This window comes from Sus scrofa, chromosome 12 (assembly GCF_054392235.1).
Source record: "Sus scrofa isolate SSC_HxYL_T2T_F1_AM1 chromosome 12, Sscrofa_HxYL_maternal_Yorkshire_Landrace_v2.0, whole genome shotgun sequence".
Classification (NCBI taxonomy): domain Eukaryota; kingdom Metazoa; phylum Chordata; class Mammalia; order Artiodactyla; family Suidae; genus Sus; species Sus scrofa.
In genome coordinates this window covers 2,430,164-2,442,613 of record NC_139394.1, presented here as the reverse complement: position 1 = coordinate 2,442,613, position 12,450 = coordinate 2,430,164, and the positions used below count along the sequence as shown (strand labels likewise).

General features: G+C 52.1%; 2 protein-coding genes across 32 annotated transcripts in view; one reads left to right on the top strand and one right to left on the bottom strand.

The window, feature by feature from the left end:
• TBC1D16 (TBC1 domain family member 16) overlaps window positions 1-11,163 on the bottom strand; it is a 76,752-nt gene extending 65,589 nt beyond the window's left edge. For all 8 annotated transcript variants that reach the window (XM_003131144.5, XM_084983388.1, XM_084983386.1 and 5 more), the window contains exon 1: window positions 11,084-11,163. The gene's annotated coding sequence lies outside the window, so the exon portion shown is untranslated. The remainder of the gene's footprint in view (window positions 1-11,083) is intronic.
• Window positions 11,126-12,450, top strand: part of CCDC40 (coiled-coil domain 40 molecular ruler complex subunit) — a 43,025-nt gene continuing 41,700 nt past the window's right edge. For 9 of the 24 annotated variants that reach the window (XR_014820603.1, XR_014820609.1, XR_014820612.1 and 6 more), the window contains exon 1: window positions 11,277-11,521. Coding sequence is in view for 1 of the 24 variants with exons in the window: in XM_084983367.1 (XP_084839493.1) it covers window positions 11,989-12,017 (29 nt within the window). In the remaining 23 variants the exon portion in view is untranslated. Of the gene's footprint in view, window positions 11,522-11,916; window positions 12,018-12,450 lie in introns of those variants that run through there. The other 15 variants (XR_014820613.1, XR_014820616.1, XR_014820604.1 and 12 more) reach the window with 3 other exon arrangements.

The following is a 12,450-nucleotide window of genomic DNA, read 5'->3' as shown; positions in this document are numbered from 1 at the left end:
AGAGATGGCTTGTTGCTATTTAGAATGCAAGGCCCATGCCTCCAGGATGCCAGGGGCTCTTCACCCCTGTCCAGGCCTCTTGTCCACTTTACCACATGGGGACACAGTTGCCCCCCCCAACACTGCCCCCAGCTCCAGTCACAGTTCGTGTCCTCTGGCTGACCATGGGTGGGGAAGGAGGGTGACACGCAAGCCAGCAGAGGCTGGGCTCCTCGCTTGGTATGAATTTCTATTCAGCTTCCGTGACTCTAATTGGCAGCATCCTAATTTGGCAGTTCTAGCCCAGTCCTCCAGCTGGTGAATACAAATCTGAGTTACCCCCCACCCTGTCAGAAGAGAGCAAAGAAAAAGAATTGCAAAGAACATCATTGCTGCCAGGCCATCCCCAGATGCGTGTGGCAGCCTGCCCACCCAAAGCGCACGACAACACCCTCAGGGGTGCAGTCACCCCAGATCAAGCAAGGCCACTAAGAAAACATGGCTTGAGGAGTTCCCATTGTGGCTCAGTGGGTTAGGAATCCGACTAGTATCCATGAGGATGTGGGTTTGATCCCTGGCCTTGATCAGTGTGCAGTGGTGTAGGTCAGCAGCTGCAGCTCTGATTCGACCCCAGCCCAGGCTTAGGAACCTCCATATGCTGCAGGTGTGGCCCTAAAAAAAAAAAAGAAAAGAAAACACAGCTTGACAAAGAATAGCACTGGAGGAGTTCCCGTTGGCTCAGCAGGTTAAGGACCCAATGATGTTTCTGTGAGGATGCGAGTTCAATCCCTGGCCTCACTCAGCATGTTAAGGATCCGGTGTTGCTGCAAGCTGTGGTGTAGGTTGCGAGATGTGCCTCGGATCCGGTGTTGCTGTGACTGTGGCTATGGCACAGGCCTGCAACTATAGTTCCGATTCAACCCCAAGCCCAGGAACTTCTATATGTTGCAGGCTTGGCCGTAAAAAGGAGGAAAAAAAAAAAAAAAGAACAGCACTGGGGCCCAGATGCTCTCAGGTCACCTGATGCAGTGCTTCTCCAAACCAGGGGCTCTAAGAAACTCAGTGGCAAATCCCTAGACCCTGACGCAGCAGGTCAGGGGAGGGGGACAGCCATGTGACCCCATCCCCATTTGAGAGGGGAACCACTCACCTACGGCTCCCCTCCACCCCCAGAAGGAGGTGGGGAAGGGTCTCTGACAGGAGGCCCCTCTGCTGCTCAGGCTGTGCTGTTATCAGTGTTATCAGCGCAAATTAATGCCAGTGGCTGCCTGGGTTCACCCTCCACCACCTCCCCCAGTTTCTCACCAGTCCGATGTGAAACAGGATCGGGAGGAGGGCGCTGGGCGGGTCCAGGATGCAGAAGCCCTGTCCCCACCCAGCACCCCGGCTCCTATCTGTCAGGGAGTTAATAAACGTGTCACCAGAGCAGAGGAGCGTTGGGCTCTGTGTCCAGGGACGTGGAAAAAAGGAGCAGGCCTGAAGAACAGCCGGAATTGCTCCCTGACCTCTGCCCTGCTGAAAGGGGAGCTGCGGCTGGAGCAGAGTCAGGCCTGGGCTGCCGAGGGGCAGCAGCCCGGGCAGAAGGGAAGAAGGCCAGAGGCTGGGGAGGGCGGGGGAGGATGGTCTAGCAGGCTGGGGATGAGGAGGCCCAGCTCAGGCGCCTGTGTCCCTCACTCCTTGGACCAGCTGCCCCCTGTGGAGCCGGAATTGCACCCCTTTCTCAGCCCCACTGCTGGCTTGTGGCCTTGAACAGTTTGCCTAAGAGGGGGAGGGTCGTGACCTTGGGGCCCCAGGCCCTCTTCCACCCACTCCTGCCCAGCCTGCAGGCCCCGAAAGGCATCCTCTGCTGACTTTGAGGCTGTCCTAACTGGGAACCTACTGGTTCACCAGGAGTGGGGTGGAGTGAGGGGCCAAGCAGGGGTGGCCTGGGGGGCACCCTGTCTCCTGGGGGCATTCACCAGGTCCACAGGGGGAGGGGGGCACGTGACTGCTCCACCCCGCAGCTCACAGGGGCGGGAGGCAGCTGGAAGGTTCCTGGGGAGCACTGCATAAGGGGCAGGGAGGTCGGAGCTGGAGCTCAGGACGAGGAAGGGGTGAGGTCCAGGCACAGAGCAGGGCCGATGCCTCTACGGGGCGTGTAGAACGGAGGGGAGACTGGTAGGGAGGGAGGTGGAGCTAATCAAGGGCCTGGCACCTGCCCTGGGGGCTGGGTGACAGGGGCTGTTTGGAAGGAGCCCCGGGAGGAGCAGCGGAGTGTGGAAAGGGTGTCTGGACTCTGCACTTCCTGCTCATTTTTTGGTAAACCTAAAATTGCTCTGAAAAATAACATACATTCATTTTTCTTAAAAAAGAGATTTGAGGCCAGGATGCTTGTACCCAAAGAGACCAGCCGAGGCAGAATTATGTGGAAGGGGACAAGAAAAAGAGCAGGAAGCTCCAGGCCAGTGACAAAAGGATCTCGGGTGCCTGCGCTGAGGGCAGGATGCCAGCAGCAGTGCCAGGGCCTGGCACAGAATGAGAAACCTGATGGGAGATCTTCCCTGTGTCCTTGAATCCACAAGACACGCGACCTTGACTGGTTCTTGCTCAGATGTGCAGGGCAGTTTACACCCATGAGCTTAGGGACCTGGCTTCTTGTGGGGTTGGTGGGAACAAAGACAAACCAGAAAGCTGTGCTCCAGAAAGGCTGCCCACGTTCAGACCCTTCCATGGATTTGGGGTCTTTCTACAGGCCAGACTTATTTCCTTATTACCTGGATAAAGGTGGGGACCAGGGCCCTTCTAGTAAAACCTCTAAACGCCATCAGGAGAGCTCGTAAGGCACACAAAACCAGGGAAGCCTGTAGCCGGAAACAGCTATCTGACTTTTTGCCTCTCTAGTAAAGACTTAGAGTTAACTAAAATCAAAACAGCAGCCCGAGATGCTCAAAGCACTTTGTACCAATACTGTAAATCCTCGCCCCAAGTACTGAGAGATGAAGGTGGATAGAGAAACGGGTCTACGTAGATCCTGGACAGTGATAAAACCTCCTTCTTCTTGAATTTCTTCACTTAATATTTCTACTTTAAAATGGTTATGTCTGGGGAGAAGAAGTGGGATGGACAGAATATGGGGTTAGTAGACGCAAACTATTACTTTTAGCATGGATAAACCATAAGGTCCTACTGACTAGCACACGGAACTCTGTCTCCTGGGATAGATCATGATGTCAAATATTATTTTAAAAAGATTGTCTAGGGAGTTCCTGTTATGGCTCAGTGGGTTAAGAACCTGACTAGTATCCATGAGGATGTGGATTTGATCCCTGGTCTCATTCAGTGGGTTAAGGCTCCTGCATTGCTTTGACTGTGGTATAGGCTGGCAGCTGCAGCTCTGACTCAATCCCTAGCCTGGGGACTTCCATATGCTGCAGGTGTGGTCCTTAAAAAAAAAGAAAAAAATCTATCCATCTATCTATGACTGAGTCACTTTGCTGTACAGCAGAAATTGGCACATTATAAATCAACTACATTTTAATTAAAAAATAAAATAAAATAAAATGTGTATGTCTGCATCAGTATTGTTGATTTTAGATTATAAGCTCCCGAGTCCAAGATATCTCTGAGGAGTTCCTTTGATGAGGGGCCTATAAGAATATGCCATCTTCAGTAGAGTTCCAAATGCCATGTTTTTATTGATGAAAAGAAGAGCAATGCCAACCTGGCAGTTGGCATAAGGAATACAGAGATGGAGTGAAGCCAAGATCTAGAATGTGCATCAGCCTGAGTGTGGGGAAAAAAAAAAAAAGGCAATGATTTTAAAAAGTATAAAATAAAAATGCCCATGCTGGCTTTTACACATCTGTGATCAACACACAATTACAAGCTGAATTTTGTGCAGCTCTAAGCTGTCAGTGACCACTACGTAGGCCCATATTCTTGCAAAATAGCCTATTGTGTAATTCGAAAGGAAAGATCAACTTGGCCTTCCCTCAGAAAAAAACACACACTGTAATAAAACAAAAGACTCTCAGCAGAAACTCCCTGGCTAGGGAGGCACTGTTTCCCCATAAGCTGCAACTCTCAGACTCAGAGCACCTTTGCGAACTAGGGATTTTTGGCCTCTGTGGCTTGCAGGGGTAAGTTAGACGGGATGAAGGCAGCTCAAGTCTGCTTGAGGGGTTTTGAGGTGCTCGGAGAGTGGGGGGTGCCTGGAGAAGAAAGATGTCAGAAACCATAGCAGCCCCAAGATGGGAGGAAGGGCTGGGAAGGTAGCAGATTTCTTTTTTGGCAGTGCTGTTCAGAACCGGCCCTACCGCTGGGTTGGAGCCAGTGGGCAGCAGCAGGCCTGCTGTTAAGCACACATGTTCCCTCCTCCGCGCCCCCCGCCACCAGCCCGGAGAGCCACGTGGCCGCTGACACTTGGCCCAGAGGCAGTGACGCTTTTGTAATTGCATGGCAGTGGTGCAGTGGGGCTCTCCTCTAGCTAATTATTTACAGGGATGAAGTTAAGACGTCTATGACTAAAATCCGTCCCCCAAGATTTGGTGATTTTCTTTTTTTTTTTTTTTTACTCCAGGAAAGAGAGTCCTCCAGGGGGGTGGGGGTGGAGGGCTAAGTCACCGAAGAGCCAGAAATGAACAAAACATGGAATAAGAAATGACCTTTTTAGAAAAGACACGAGCCTCCGCTCCCACTTCCTTCACAAAGCACTTCCATTCCTCATGCATACGTCTCCCATGGCTGCTGCAACAAGTCACCACAAATCCACGGTATATCATCTTGCAGTTCAAGAGGCCAGAAGTCAACTCAGGTCTCACTGGGCTAAACTCAGGTGTCAGCAGGGCTGTGTGCCTTCCTAAAGCTCTAGAGGAAAAGTCACTTTCCTGCTTTTTCCAGCTTCTAGAATCCACCTGCATCCCTTGGCTTGTGGCCCCTTCCTCCTCCCTCAAAGCCAGCAGTGCAAGGGTGGTCTTTCTCACATGGCATCACTCCGAAGCTGACCCTGCCCCCCTCTCACTTTCAAGGACCCTGTGATGACACGGCCCAACTGAATAATGCAGGACAGCCTCCCCACATCAGATCAGTCAATTGGCAACCTTAATTCCTTCTGCAACTTTTTTTTCTTTTTAGGGCTGCACCTGTGGCATATGGAAGTTTCCAGGCTAGGGATCGAATCGGAGTTGCAGCTGCCTGCCTGTACCACAGCCATAGCAACACCGGATCCAAGCCACATCTGCAGCGTGCACTGCAGCTTGCAGCAGTGCCAGATCCTTAACCCACTGAGCAAGGCCAGGGATCAAACCCGCAGCCTCATGGACACTATACTGGGTTCTCGACCCACTGAGCCACAATGAGAACTCCTCCATCTGCAACTTTCATCTCCTTTGCCTCATGAACTAATACAGTCACAAGTTCCCAAAACTAGGAAGTGGCATCTGTGGGGACTGCTCTGCCCACACACCATAACAAGGACACTGTAAGGAGCTGACTTCTAACTCTCAGGGGGCTTTCCATCTCCACTGACCTTCAAATCCCCAAGCAGAGTGACTACCCTTTAAGCAGGAGGATGGGAAGCCAGGCCTAGGCCCAGGAGGGGGGACCTGACCTCTGTGCTGAGGGAGCAGCGGGCTGGGACAGAGGATAGCTGCACAGACCAGTGCCAGAGCCTCAGTCCCTGGGCTGGTGTAGGGCCCCCAGCAGCTCCCAAATGGGAAAACACATGAACCAAAGGCACAAATACTTCTTGAACCCTCTTAGGGAGACCAAAGAAAGAGGGCGGCCTGGAGCCAGTAGGAGAGAGGCCCTTCTCAGCGCTGTGTGCCTGCCTCGGGGCCATGCTGGGCAGCAGGACAGGTGCAGTCCTGGCAGCCTGCTGAACTGGCAGTGTAAGGGATACAGCCCACACCCACTGTGACAGCTGCCACTGGGGGGGGGGGCAGTAGGGAGTGGGGCCACTGGATCCTTAGGGGGACACATCATGGGGCAAAGCCCACAGGTGATCCTTCCCTTGGCCTTGTCACTGCCACAGTGCTCAGGAGCAAAATGCCCTGAGCTCCAGTCACCTGTCATGTGGCCACAGAAACCGGTTCATCTGCTTTGCCCTCAAAACCCAATAAACACAGAGTGTGGACAAGGTGATGCTATCTTAAACACGAGCCAGACACACGCAAACAAGGGTCGTTTTCCTCCCACAAGATATCTGCTGCTAAGACACCTCGCAGGAGCCCCAGCTCCCTCTACCTTCCCAGAACCAGGCACAGGCACCACAGACTTTTTGGAAACTCCCCGTATTACAGTTTAATGGGTGAGAGAAATCCTGCAGATTGGGAACCCTGTTCTCTGGGGCACACAGTTTGGGGAATTTGGGTCTCTGTCAGTGCCGCTGCCCAGATAAAACACCTGTGAGTTGGCGTCACCCCTCCTCTTGGTTGTATTTCATGTCAATTACGGGATTACTGCAGAAGCGAAATACATTCGCTGCCATGTATCTCATTCAGGATTCACACGGAAAAGACTCTGGCCCAGATACAGAGCTGCTGCAGGCAGGGCCTCCGTGCAGAAGTGAGGATAAGACAGTCAACTTGCTTTCAAAATGAAGGAACGAGGTTTGGCTATAAACCCTAGAGCTGAAGCCTTAGGCCAAATAGCATAAGGAAAAAGGACCTAGAAAAGGCCGTAACTAGAGAAGATGGCTAAAGAAACGAGGCTTCAGGGAGATCGGGTGGCCAGCCTGGCTATGACTTTCCCCCTTAACTATCCAGCTGTCACTTTGATTATCACCCACTCTCTGGAAAGTCCCAAAGCCTCTACTGCCTGTGCCCCTCAACAGCAAAGCCCCCAAAACCATCTCTTCCAAAGAGCCAAGGAAATGGGGCTGCAAGAAATGACGGACTGAAAGATGAGGCAGGACTGGGGACAGAGGAAGGACCAAACCCGAAAGGCAAGGATATGTGCAAATGCAGCCAGGAAATCAACAACCAAGCCCAGAGATGAGGTGCATCTGATTTCAACCTCATGCCTGGAAACTTCAACACACTGAGGTTCTCACTGTCTGTGGCAAAACAGTAACCGATGCACCAAAAAGCAGAAATCAAACTGGGGGAAAATGTACTGAACAACATTCCTGCAAGGTAACACAGGTGATCTTTCTCGGGGAACACTTTCTACTACAGAAACCGAAAAGTGAACGAGTGTCGAATGCCATCTGCTAAGTTTTCCCTTTGCCCCAATTAATGCCCGGGAGTGTAATGACAAATCTATCAGATGATGAGTTTGTGGTCTCGGTGGAAAACCAGCACAGACACCCAAGTGTGCAAGCGGACCCAGGCAGGCTCGGGGTGCACCCATATCATGGTGGTTTCTACAGAAGCCCATCCAGAAAGAGCATGGAAAAGATACTGCCATACCTCTTACGCGGCCAGGTGGGTCCTTTCAGAGCCCTCCTCTTGTACATCAACTTTAAACACTTGGAATGACCATTGTCCAAGGCTCAGGTGGAGCAGGGCTGCCATTCAGACTGGACAAGGGATTCGGGTTCTTTCTGTTCTTTCCTTCTGCTGGCCATAGGACTGAACCTACCGCAGGCAGACGTTGAGCTTGGTGTTTGTTTGTTTTTTTAATTTTTTTTTTTTTTTTTTTTTTTTTTTGTCTTTTTGCCATTTCTTGGGCCGCTCCCGCGGCATGTGGAAGTTCCCAGGCTAGGGGTCCAATCGGAGCTGTAGCCACCGTCCTACGCCAGAGCCACAGCAACGCGGGATCCGAGCCAGGTCTGCAACCTACACCACAGCTCACGGCAACGCCAGATCCTTAACCCACTGAGCAAGGGCAGGGACCGAACCTGCAACCTCATGGTTCCTAGTCGGATTCGTTAACCACTGCGGCACGATGGGAACTCCCTTGGTGTTTTTTTACTGTAATTTTTTATTTTATATCGGAGTATAGTTGCTTTATAATGTTAGTTTTAGGTGTACAGCAATGTGACTCGGTTCTACACAAACACATATGCATCCTTCTTCAGACTCTTTTCCCATCTAGGTTATTATGGAACACTGAGTAGAGGTCCCTGTGCTGGACAGTAGGTCCCTGTTGACTAACTATTTTATAGATCATGGTGTGTATATGTTAATCCCAAACTCCTCATTTATTCCTCCAAACTTAGCCTTAAGAGGCTCCGTTTCTCTCCTCTCCCAGGATGGCTATATCAGTTCAAAGGATAAAGGACATATTTCAGATCAGATATCATCATACAGCTCATCAAAGCAGATTTATTAGCGATGCCAGGCCAGGTGCCCAAAGGGCATATGAGTGGTCAGTAAATAACATCAAAACCACCAGCACTGAAGCGAATGCGCAAGGATTTCCTATATCATTTCCCCAATTTTGGGGGGAGGGGGAGTATAAACCTGTGCCTTCTTGTCTGTACATTAGCCTCATCCATATTCATCAACCTAATACAAATACAGCAGTACGACACAATGTATACCAATAAAACCAACCTCCACTGCTCCAAATCCTTCATATTTCAAGCCCTCCTCCCCAACTGTACCACTGTATGAAACTAACTGGCTAAACTTACAGGAGGAGATTCAGGCCTATGAAAAAATTGGGGACCCTCAGCCAGATGTGGGGTGACAAGTTAAAAATCTCTACTCCAGATTTGTGTTGCCAGGCAAGCTGATCACCCTGGTCCCTGGATAGCCCACAGGGATCCAGCAGAGTTACAGAGATAAGAGTGTGAATATACCACAGTGGAGAATACCATTTCGGCTTATGATCAGCTTTGCACCTGATGGACCATGCATACAAGGAACCCAAAGATGAAACCAAATGTTTTTACCAAACTAGTTAAATAGGAAAAAAATGCAAATGATGGTCATTAATAATAATTTAAAATGTAGAGTAACAAGCCCTTCGAATGTGCCAGGTACTAGGTGCTTAGCTAATCTCTTCAATAGACCTTTGTACTAGGTAGTATTACCCCTACTTTACAGATGGAGAAACCAAAGCACAGAGGCATTAAGTCAGTACTATGGACCAAGGCTGGTATTTGAACCCAGCAATGTATCTTTGGAGGCCATGTTTTTTTTTGTTTTGCATTTTTTTAGGGCTGCACCTGTGGCATATGGAAGTTCCCAGGCTAGGGACTGAATCAAAGCAGCAGCTGCCGGCCTACACCACAGCCACAGCATGGAGGCTCTGTTTTAACCAGTGCCCTGAGCTTCCCAAAACCTGAGGCAGAGAGACCAGCACCCAATGGCTATTTTCTCAGACGCCTTAACACTGAGGCCTGGGGGCTCTTTAGACTAAACGGAACTGATATTAACAGTTAGTGGGGACATGGATTAGATTCCAGTCTCTGGCATGTTTATGAATCGCTTGGCAGAGTGAACCATGTTATTTTGTCTGCAAAAAGGGGGGCAGGAAGAGTGTGTGCATACGAATGACAGGGTCCCATTACAAGAGGGTCGGCAGTGTGGTCCAGTGGTTTTCTGGAGCTGGAGCATCCAGGGCTCAGGGCTTCTAGTTCTGTCACTCCCAGCTGCATGAACTTGGGGAATTTACTTCTCTAAGTGTCAGTGCTTCCATCTACAAAATGGGGATCCCCTCAGTCCTAACTGTATGAGTTTGTTTAGTGGGCTAAGTGAATTCATGCATGATAATCAAAAGCTATTTACATGACAACCATCATGGCTGAGGATTAAAAAATTCCACTGATATTCTGAGACTGCTCACCATAAACACTCTACCGGCTAAGCTCACTAGCAGAGAAGGTGCCTTCCAGTACCATGGATGGCCATCAATGAGCTTCACAGTTAATACGAAAAGGCATTCCTCACCTTAATAATTCTTTTTTGCAAATGTTTTCCTGGTTCTTAAAAGTGTTTAATGTTCTCTAATCTTTTTTTTTTTTTTTTTTTTTTTTTTTGCTTTTTAGGGCTGCACTGGCTTTTGGCACATGGAGGTTCCCAGACTAGGGGTTGAATCAGAGCTACAGCTGCCGGCCTACACCACAGCCACAGCAATGCAGGATCTGAGCTGCATCTGCAACCTACACATGTTCTCTAAGCATTTAAACATTAATGTTTCTAATGAGGAATTTCTAAAACCAGTACACAGATTTTTTTTTTTTTTTTTTTTTTGAGTTCTCTAATCAATCTGTGACAGACTTGGAATGGAATTCTCCAACCTGGGCCTTTGCACCTGCCCTCTGACAAATGCTCCATCACATGACTGTTTTGAGAACCATTTCCCTCTTCTTTCTGGATGCAGAAATTGGTGCCTTCAGGTGGTAAAAAAAAAAAGGTCAGTGGGACCAGTCACAGGGGCTGGCAGACCAGCCCAACTTCTCCTATGAACTTAAGGTGGCAGTAAAACAAACCTCACAGTAAGGAAAGAGAATGTATTATGTCGTTTTCTATTTCTGAATAGAATCTGAACTAGATTGTGGCCAACATATGACACCAACTTCCGAGTGTGGGAATAACAGGATTTCAAGATTCACTGGCTTCTGGCAGCGTTACTAGGTTATATTTAGCAATCTTAAATTGCCTTTTTTTTTTCTTTTTCTTTTCTTTTTTCTTTTTTTACGAAAGCAGGAGGAAGAGCCTGGGCCTAAAGGAAGTGAGTTTCCTGACATGAGACTCTTAAAACAGCCAGGCTGCCAACCCGAGGCCGGGAATGCCAAGAGCGCGCGCGCTGGGGGGGTGGAATGCACACTTTGGGGGGCCTGTGTTAGCAAACGGCGGCCCCCTACAAGTTCTCATTCGCGTGCTCTAACGATCCAGCCAGACAAAGACCGCAAGTTCTCGGGTCCAAGGCTCCAGACAGGCGGAGACGGAGTCTCCCAGAATTAGGCCCACTCCCGGCCCGGGGCGCCTGCACCCGCCGTGGTGGGGAACCCCAGGGAGATCCCCGAGTGATCTGAGGTGCTCTCGCCCGCCCTGCTCCTACTCCAGCCCACCTCTCCGGGCTGCGGCCGGACCTTGGCCCCTCCCGGGCCCCGCGGCAGCAGGCCCACGCGCCCCGCGCGCCCCCACCCGGTCCAGCCCAGGGGCGCCGCCTGATCCCCTGCGGGCCCCTCGGACCCCGCCCCCGCGGCCCCTGGCCGGCCCCCGATACCCACCCGGGTCCCGCAGCGGGGGCCGGATTCGCGCCGGCTCCCGGAGCCGCCGCCGCCGCCACTGCCGCCGCCGCCAGTGAGGCGCGGTTGGGCGGGGACACCCGGCGAGGCCCGGCCCCCGGCCCGCCCCCTAGCCCAGCACTGCCCAAACCCGGCCCCCAGTCCAGCTAGGCCGCCCCCCCCCGCTCTCCCACCCAACTCCCAACCCCGCCCGAGGCGAGTCCCCCGGCCCACCCTGGCCGCGGCACTGCCCTAGCCACCTTCCGTCTTCCCACACCAGGCTCCGGCCCGGCCACCCTATTCCTTTACGAGCCGAGCCTCCAGCCACGGCCTCCGGTCCCTGGTCTCTGCCGCGAACGTGAAGGCAGGACCCCTGGGACGCTCCACGTGCGCGCTCGCCTTCTCGGTCCCAGCCCCTGCGTTTGTTCTTCCCGTTTTAAGGTAGGAAGAGAACAACCCCAATCAGGAGGCCACAGGGCATCCCTCTTTCGCCAAGCATTCTTTGCAGGACCCCCAGGAAGGGGGTGTTGAGCCCCCCCAGGTCTGGAGATGGACGGGCGGGCACTAAGCAGGGTTCTCGGTCCCCAAAGATGCAGCTGGCTCCGGAGACCCTCGCGCTTTCACCTCCTCCTGTCACGCTCAGGGCACTTAGCCGTCCCAGGTCCCCTGGGGCGCAGAGGCAAGGTGGACGAACCTTGACACGGTTGTCGCTTTACAGAAATTGAGCCAGATGGAATAGAGTTCGGACTTAGAGATGGAGAAAATGCATGTTTATGCTTTAATATAGTTACGTATTTAGATGTTCTGTGTTTCTAATGCACGTAAATGGCACAAAGGCCGCCCGCCTAACACGCCCGGCGCGTGGTCCTCGCCCGCCGGATGTTGATGGCGTCGCCTAGCAACGGGAAATGGCGGAGCAGGGCGACTCGGCCGGCGGGTAGGTAGGCTGAGAAACCTCAAGTCTCGGAGCGGCTCCCACGCCTCCGCCTTCCCACAGCCCCCTAGGCGCCCCTTCCTTTTCATGCCCCTTTCCCTCCTCTTCTGCCCCTGCCATCCCCACACTCGGGGGTTTTCCCGTCCTCCCTGGCCACCTCCATATCCCTGTGCGCCCTTCTTCCTTCTCACCTCCCGTCCCTTTGTCCTCTCCCGTACCCTCCCTTTTCTGAAACCGGGAACTTGCTCGGCCCGCGGTAACCATGGCAACCACTATGCTTGGCTGTCCCTGATGCAGAGCCCTGAGAGCAGGGGTCTCTGTACTGGATGCTGCCCCTGCGGGGAGCTGCCAGAGAGAAAGAGAGGCGGAGGGAGAGAGAGGGACCCCAGCCCAGCCCCAGCCTCCCTCCCCCTCACTAAGTCTGGGGGTGGCAGGG